The sequence below is a fragment of the Lactuca saligna genome, chromosome 8 (genome assembly GCF_052625555.1).
Source record: "Lactuca saligna cultivar CGN05327 chromosome 8, ASM5262555v1, whole genome shotgun sequence".
NCBI lineage: Eukaryota > Viridiplantae > Streptophyta > Magnoliopsida > Asterales > Asteraceae > Lactuca > Lactuca saligna.
The window spans coordinates 10,540,429-10,549,955 of NC_136424.1; the positions used below are offsets into that span (position 1 = coordinate 10,540,429).

At 38.4% G+C, this 9,527-nt stretch overlaps 1 protein-coding gene across 1 annotated transcript; it reads right to left on the reverse strand.

The window, feature by feature from the left end:
• Positions 1–214: 214 nt before the first annotated feature.
• Positions 215–1,586, reverse strand: LOC145011528 (ethylene-responsive transcription factor 5-like). The gene has a single exon (XM_078970259.1). It carries the CDS (start codon positions 1,449–1,451, stop codon positions 366–368), a length of 1,086 nt encoding a protein of 361 aa, XP_078826385.1. The 5' UTR covers positions 1,452–1,586; the 3' UTR covers positions 215–365.
• Between the last annotated feature and the right edge of the window lie 7,941 nt (positions 1,587–9,527).

Consider the following 9,527-nt stretch of genomic DNA (forward strand, 5'->3'; position numbering starts at 1 on the left):
CACATATAGAATAGTTGTTAGAGCTAAAACTTATCTTGACAATATTTACTGTTTAATAAGACCGTTATAAAATTATAATAGAACAGTTAAGGAGTTGCCGCTTGAACCTTCAATAAAAAATAATATTATCAACTTATGTATCTCGTCACCTTCATTTATTATGCACTATGATGAATTATATTTTATTATCGATTCCATGACACCATTCACAATATGACTCAAATTATTATACTCGACTATTAATAAAACCTTTATACAATGCTAGCGATTTACAATTTGAAATTACATATACATATAATTATAATTGCGAAACTACCAACAGCTGTTTGATTTTTGAAAATATAGTAAACGCCGTTAAATCATCGTTACGTGACCATACAACCGGACGTGAAGTCCATCGTCGGATAAGGTGATAATAACGGGACATCGAATATACTGTTATCGTCCGGCGTCCAGTTATTCGGCGATATGGTCGACCCAACCGCAGCATCCGCCTTATCACCGTCGCACTCCGCCGTCTCTGGTTCTACTTTCACATCTTTCCGACTTCCTGTCACTTCCACCACAGACTGTCCGGCAACGCTTTTAGGGCTATTACTCCTGATCATACAACCAGACGTGAAGTCCATGGTAGGATAAGATGATGATGATAATAATGGGACCTTTTCAAATGTTAAGCACCCAACCGCAGCATCAGCCTTATCACCACCGTAGTACTCCGCCGTGTCTGGTTCTACTTTCACTTCTTTCCGACTTCCTCTCACTTCCATATCAGACTTTCCGGCAGCTCTTTTACGACTATTACTCGTCACCACTCTCGTCTCCGTTTCCGCCGCTTCTTCTGAATTTCCAATTTCGAGCGGGAAATTCAATATGGCTTTGTTGCCTCGAAGCTTAAACGCTGCTTTATCATACGCTTTTGCTGCATCTATGGCGGTGTCGTAAGTCCCAAGCCAAACCCTAGTCCCTTTCTTGCTAGGATCCCTGATCTCCGCGGCAAACTTTCCCCACGGCCGTTGTCTTACTCCTCGGTAATGCTTCCTCTCCTCAAACTCCTTCTCCTTAACCACGACATCAGATTTCTCGATTGCAGGTGGAAACGATATATTCACAGAGGGTTTTCGTTGATTAAAATCGTTGTTGCTAATTTTTCCAGTTATATCCGATAAACTTGATTGAAGCATCGGTTCTGGTTCCACTCTGAATTCAAACTGGTAGCCGGAAACCGTTCGAGTGTGATCAATCACAGAGGACGTAGGAGTAGTAGAAGAAGAAGTAGAAGAAGATGATGATGATGATGAGATTAGAGGAAAAACAACGGTGGATTTGTGGGTGGTATTATTGCAGTGATGATCGGAGAGTATGGAATATTCCTGTAGGAAAGAGGAATCGTCAATAAGCAGGTGTTGGCGGATGAGATCTAGAGCTGAAAATTCCTCGAGTGATGCCATTGTTGAACTGAGAGAGAGAGAGAGAGAGAGAGAGAGAGAGAGAGAGGCGTGGAAATGGTGAAGAGAGGAGGAATGGATATATACAAAGAGTCAACGACAAAGGAATAACAGATGCAACAAATTCCAGACTAATTCGTTTTATGCAAAAATTATCATTGCTTATTTGATATATGTGTTTTATTTAAATCATACGGTTTGATGCAAGATCTAATCATCTAATCAATTAGTGATGGCTTTTAGAAAACACAAATACATAAATAAATATATATAATTGACACCGATTTTTTTGTCCATTTTACGATTACAAAAACAAAGATAAAGACAAACAACAACTTATTGATACAATAACTAATATATATTTGTCCTTTTGTGTTGTCAAGTTGTAGCTGCAATTATTTTTCCTTGTTTCTTTTAAGATTGATGGGGACCAGTTTTTTTGAATTTAAGTTCAATCTTCGCCTAAACTCAATTTAAATTAGTCCGTCTATAAATCTCCTTATAACACATTAAAGTTTCGTCAATTATGAGATTTGAGGCCATTAAAATCATGATTTACTTATCAATTAAACAATTTTGCTCAAATTTAGCAAATTTATCGGGTTACAAAGCTCATGTGACATTTATAATTATCTTATTTTTATTCTTTGTGAGCCACGTCAAATAATCCATTTAGATAAATAACAATATACTTTTAACTTTTTAAAATTTTGAGAAACATTGACCGTGAGTGTTATTGTTTTTACCCACATAACAAAACCACCTTCATTAAACTCAAATCAATTTTGGTGGCTCCTCAATTAAATCAATAGTTGATTTGTAATATATTTATTACACAGATCGATTAAAACTAGAAAACGAAGAACGAATATCGATTTGGTGGCTAGCAAGATATGATCTTCCGCCATCGACCTCTACAACCTCAAGCAAGATTGTGCTCCTCTGATATCGTCTCGCCAATGAGATCCAAGCCGAAGAACTGGAATTCAAGGGTTAATGGTAGAGGAGGTTAAGTCACCAGAAAGGGTTGGTGGTGGAGGAGGTGGAAGTTACACGAAGATCGTGCTGGGATTGGGGGTTGGTTTGAGGCGACGATTGTAGCTTCGCCAGATGATATTTAGGCCAGCAGTCGGAATGACCAGATCCCAAATCGGAAACCAATCATTCAAATACAAGCCCTAAATTCTGTTTTCGTCAATCTGTGTTCTTGAACAAATACACAAATACAGGCCCTAAATTCCAATTTCGTCAATTTCCCACCACCACTTTTATCAACCTTCTAATATCACCATCGTCAACCTCACACTGTTGCCATCGTCCCACTAATCCAAGCCCTAAATCAATAGATCGTCGATGAGAGAAGTTCTTCATGTCTTTCATCTTCCCCTATTTTTATATGTGTAAGAAGGATTGGTCCAAAAACAAATGATTTTAGAGAAACAAACAAAATAATCCCCAGCCATTTACCTGTGTATAAAGCCACCATCCTCGTCTCTTCATTACAACCTACCTTTCACCAACAGACCATCCTTATTTTCTCCATACCAGTCACCATTGCCATTATCAACCTCTAAATTTCGATACCGAGAAGAAGAAAAAGGGAATTTGATTCCTTATTGTTGAGGATTCTCGCATATACATAGAAAAGTTGTGAAGAAGACGTAATAAAGTAAGGTACTTGTGATTGATTAGGAACGAAGAAAAGAGGATATCGTTCTTTGATTAAGGCCTCTGATCGACTGATAGAAGGAGCCTAAAGAGCAATGTCGATCTCTGTTTTGCTTGGGGTAAAGGATATAAACACAGAAGAAGCGCAATCGGGATGCAGAAGCAAGCATAATCACTGGTTGATTTTTGTGGTGTTGGGAACCGGGAAGAAGACATATTGTTCTTCTTGGGTAAAGGTTGGGACTTTTTTATTTAGGGTTTTAAGGAAGGGAAAAAGACGCATATGCTTAGTGTAATCGGTGAAACCGGGTAAAATCTGGCTAATTCCCCAGTTTAACAGGTAAAAACGAGTTTAATGGTCTATTGCGCAAAAAAATAACTTTAGTGACCAAATTGGATAATTGATGAAACTTTGATGTGCTACAGTGACATTTTCCCAGCTTAGTTTTATGCAACTTTTCATGTTCCTATCCTATGTCCCTTCCCAAAAAAACTTGTAGCATGACAATTTATTGTGGCGGTTTATCCCAAAAATACTTAAGAAATGATATATACATATTAGTACGTGTAATTTTAGGAATTATGTTATATACTATAAATAAAGCAAAATTTTATAAATAGGAGACAATATAATGTGGACATAGTGGTCATTAGTGAGCTCTTCCTATTGGCTTTAAAAGAAGTGAAACATCCCAGTAATATAAAAATTTTCGTTTTTAAATAAAATCGTTTATACTTATCATTTCCATGAAACCAAAGTAATCTAAATTTATCAAAACATCATCAAATCAAAGTAGATCACAGAATGCAGAAACATGTGGTGTGTGCCCTGCAACCATCCCGAGCTCTTCCCTTTGAAAACCGAAGCATTTGAAACATAAACTAAAAACTGTAAGCATAAAGCTTAGTGAGTTCTCAAATATACCACATACCATACATAACTTATCACATAACGGACCCTGCCTACACTCACATAAAAGGCCCTGCCCACTAAGATACGGGCCCCGCCCACACTCGCATAGCGGCCCCCGTCCACTGAGATACGGGTCCTACCCACACTCGCATAACGGGCCCTGCCCATTAAAACATATAACCAAATAATCATATAACATTCAAACAGATGCAAAAATCACAAAGATAGTAGTATAGTGCACAATCATTGGGCCCCACCCACATACAAATCATATATGTATAACCTAATACTAACATACAGAAGAACCATCGGGCCCCCGCCCAATAAGCATACCAACACATACACATGCAAGAATCACGCAGACATCTAGCACTCTACATAGCAATCCATGAGTCGGTATTGGTGCATTTGACCCACTAAACATAGTGAGGAAACTCACCTCGCACTGTTAAATCCCGTGGATAAATCTCTGCCTACTGGCTGACCGATCCCTGAACTATCAAAAATCAAAACAAAACCCAATCAACATTTGGGTCCCAAACCATATCCATAAATCTCTTACTAGGCTAAATGACCAATTTACCCCTCACCTACTTTTGGACTAAGACTTAGGCCCAACCTAATAATCCATAAGGCCCAAATACCAAAAACTACCCAAGGCCCAATCCATGGCCTAATTTTCCAAATTGGAACCAAATCCATTGTGGGATTCCACAAATAGATATCAACCCAAAACTTGATAGCCTAACAGGGCCCAAAACAACAAAGCCCAATAGATGGCCCAAACCAAAGCCCAAATACCGAAATTCCGCTCTGCTGAGTACGTGATGTGTACTTAGCTTATACACTAAGCATACTAGCTTAAGAGCTTGTACGCTGCGCGTATAGGTTTTTACGCTCAACGCACTCCTCATGTTTGACCAACGCTTAATTCTAGCTATTAATCCATTAAGCCAAGAAGTCCAAAACCTTAGAATAGCTAAAATATAAGTGACTTGATCCATAAAGTCGAAGGCTTTAAGCCTTGCATGGCTTAATGAAGCCCAACACCAAAGATGAACTCCAAAGGTCAAAATCAATCCAAAATGCCTAAAAAATGTCTTAATACATTAAGACCTTAGTCCAAACTTCCAGATTTGATTCAAAGGGACTTCTTAAGTCATAAAGTTCTTGACTTTATGACTTAGCATGATTTAATGGGATCCAAATCAAAACCCTAAGTCCCAAGGTTCACCAAAAGATTACCAAATCATGAATAGAAGGTTTATACTCATCAAGATCCAAACTTTATGACTCCATAAACCCAACAAGGGCTAAATATGAAGCTCAAAGTTTCTGGAGTAACTTCTACTCACAAGAACGACCACAAAGGGACCAAAATCATAAAAAAGTGTCACCTAATTAGATACACAAGAAATAGTTGCCAAGATTGAGACTTTATACCTCTAGAAGTTAGATCTAGGTGAACAAAGCCTGGATCCAAAAGCTCCAAGTCAAGCAATGACTCTTCAAGAAATTCATTCTTCCTCCTCAAGCACCAAAAACACACATAAATTACTTTGAATCTCAAGAATCACTAAAATAGGGGCTAAGGGTCGATTTCTAGGGTTTAGAGGTGAAGAGTCTAATCAATGGTTTGTTCTAGGCATTCACTGTAATAAGGTCTTTTGGTTAGATATACAATTTTTGGTAGTGTGTGTGTGTTTACGGCCTAGACTCGAGTTTACGGTCGTAAACCCAAAGGCCGACCCAGGTCTGTTATATATAGGGGTTTGCTAGGTCGTTTATAGGTTGTTGATGCCTCAGAGTCTCGTGTACTATTCCACAAGTTGTACCAGACGTTTTCGTGAATAGAAGCGTGTGCAAGCTTGTCGATATTCTGTTTTCTACTTTGCTCTTAATTGTTATTGATTGTATTTGTTGTTTGATCACTGGTAAGATCCGTTTCAGGACCTTACAATTGGTATCAGAGCAAAACCGGTGTCAAAGCTTTCTACAATCGAATTTTTGACTGTGTTCCTCATTGTTTACGACTGAAGTTGGTGTTTGCTGCAAAGGGTTTCAAGCTTAATTCGAAAACTAGGTTTTTCTTGAAATTCTGGTAGTTCACGGCCCAAGATTACGGTCGTAAACTCTTCATTTTTATTGAACCACAAGCTTGGTTATAAGGCCGTAAAAGGAGCATCTTCAACAACCGTACAATTCACCATAAATTTCCTTACGACCGTAAACTCAGACTGTAAACCGTGTTTACGACCGTAAACCATTCCCGAACCGTAAACTCTCCATTTGACTGGAAACTAATTTTTTTAATAAATAATCTTAATTCTAATTAATATTAAATGGAGTCTCTAAGTCAAACTCACCACCCTGAGTTGGATTCTGTAATGGGCACAATCACTCGAATTTCAAAACTGTTGTCCGCTGAAGGATTTCTGGAATGGAAGTATAGGATTGAGAAGTACATCAAAATAAAGGACTTAAAAATCTGGAGAAGTATTGTAAAAAAAATCCTATCAGAATAACCACCACTGTTGCGGGACAAGTGGTTGATAAAGCGGTTGAAAATTATACCGATGAGGACTTCGAAAAGGTGGAGGAGTAGGAAAGGGCTTTGGCCACTCTGACTATGGCCTTGTCCCCTGATATTGCTCAAGGCTTCAGGGAGTACACTTCTGCTAAGGTTTTGTGGGAAGCCCTAATCGAGGTTTATGAAGGGAATGAAGACATGAAGGAGAGTCGCCAAGATATGCTGCGACAACGGTTTAACATGTTCAATTACATTCCTGGAGAAACTCTTGAGCAACAGCTGCAGCGGTTTACAACTCTTACCACTGAGGTGAATGTGGTCGGGATTGTTTATACCAAGTCTGAAATAAACAAGAAGTTATTGAATGCTCTCCCAAAATCATGGGACATGAATATAGTTGTGATCAAGAAAACTAAGGAACTCAACCGACTCTCTCTTGTTGAAATGATGGCAGTCATCAAGGCCTGCGATATTGATGACAAACAGCGGGAGATAAATCACGTGAATTCATACTCAGCTGCAAATCTCAGGATATCCTCAAACAATGCCCTTTCATCTTTCACCTCTTCTTCTGTAGGTTAAATTTTTTCAGCTCAGCAAGTTCAAGCTCAGTCTTTTTCCACTCCATCAGCCATTTCACTTCCTGCTCAGTCGTTCATTGCGACTCAAGCTGCTTCTTCCTCTAATGTGGCTTCCTCATCAAACAGAAAGGAGGGTGACGAAAATCTTGCTCTTGCTACATGGCTTGTTAACTGCTACAATTCTCTTGTTGTAGTTGGAGATCTTCCGCCCCAATTGTCTTTTGTCGATCTCGATCAAATTCATCCTGAAGACGTAGAAGAAATGGATATCACATGGAAAATTGTCATGGCAGTTTTTCAGGGCAAAATAGTTTGCAAAGAAGACCGGGAAGAACAATTGGGGGATGAGTGCTGACAAGAAGGTTGGGTTCAGCAAGGGAAAGCTACGTTGTTTCAACTACCACAAGCCAGATCATTTTGCCCGTGAGTGCCCGGAGCCAGACAGAAGATTGAACAATGATCAGACAATAGTTGCAGTAGGAAACAATCGGAGCGGTGCACAAGTCAACAACGAGAAGGCGATGGTTGCGCAATCCTTTGACTGGGAGGATCAGATGCAGGCCCTAAACATATCAGGACCTAAAAATGCTCATTTGGCTCAGGTTTGTGATGATGCTCCCGCTGAGGTTGTTGTAGCTGAAGATCAAATGATCGAGCTGCAGTTTGTAATGATGGTATCCTCTTCTCCTGAACCAAACAAAACCGAGGTAATTCTACCATCATGCTCTCAAGCTTGTCGTAATTATGTTAAATCTCTCCTTGAGAAAATTGAAACCCTACGTAGTGAAGTAGAGGACCTTAGGTATGAGGGTTACCAACTTAGAAAAGGACAAAAACCTCTTAAGGCCCAGTTAGAATATAAACTAAAGGACTTTAGAAGACTCCAGGAGGACTATAGTAATAAATGTGAGAGTTATGATTACATAAAGAGACAGAAAGCTGTGTTATTGACTGAAATTGAAACATTAAAGGGCAAATTTGAAACTGCTGATTTTGATTTTCGAAAATTTAAAGTATCAAGTGAGGTAGTTGTAATTATGATAGACCACTGCATGCAATTTAAACGTAATCAGTTAAAGGGTCTAGGGTATAATAAAGTGCCTCCTCCTTTCAATCATGCATATCAGTTTCAACCAATTTCCAAAGAGGAGATTACCAATGAACCATCCATGGTTTACGGCAAGCCACCGGGTTTTGTTTCGCGAGTATTTATTAATGTTGAAAGTACTAACATTTCTACTTCTCCTGCAGATCAATCCTTGAATCAGTCAAAGCACGAAGTTGAAGGATCTGTTTCTGAAAATAAAACTGAGTCTGAACCTGAAGTTTTAGTTTTAAATAAAGACTTTAATTTTTCTGATGTTGCTAGTGACAATGTTTTTTGTGATGTTTCTTCACCTTATGATATTTTTTTGAATGGTTTAAAGTGTTTAGTGATGTGGTTGACAATTCTAACGTTTGTGATGATAATAATGAAAAACCACCAGTTTCACAAGTCTCTCCATCTGATGCACCCTCACTTGTCTCACAATCTACTTCTTGTTCTTGTACATGTTCATGTGAGAAAAGCAAGGGTGTTGGTATGGAAAACAAATATGAGAAATGCAGTACAAGTTTTAACAAAAACAAACAAAATTCTTTCAATTGTGGCATTGGTGGTCATATAGCTAGGAATTGTCCTAATAGAATGTTTGTACATTTTGAGTCATCAAGAGGAGAGAACGAATCCAGAGGAAGGTCTTTAATTAGAAAGTCCTCTAGAACTCGTTCTCGGAATGATGATCAGAAGGATGATCGTAGTAGAAAACAGGCTGTTTCTCAAAAGCATAAGAGGGTCTTTCATAACAGAGTCCCAAACAGTTTGCCAAAACCGAACATGGCCAAGCCAAGGTTGGTTTCGTCAAGAAGCAGCAATGGGTCTTCAACCAATTCTGGTAGAAAACCCAGGTGCTCCAAGCAAACTGATAAAAATCCTATTTCAAAACCACCCGGGACTAGGAGAAGTTTCTATTAGATGCAGCTTCTTTCTCTACTCCAATCCATCGAATCCGACCCTACGTCTCTTGAATAAGAGTATCAGATACATATTACATGGACTTGCGGGGTATTGATTCTTGAAATTCTAACTTTGTCTTGCATTGATTTATAAGTTTTTGAGAATCTTTTTTGTCAACATTCAACATTGTAATATGAAAAATGGAAAAGAGAAATGATATTTTCTTTTATAATTACTGACCCTTACACACATCAGATGATAACAAATAACAAAATATTGCTAATTTAGAAGTAACATCTGTAACAAATATGTACTCTATGGTGGTAATAACAAGTGAGAACCCTTTTAGTTAAAGCAAATATTTAATAATTGGTGCAAATAATAATATTTT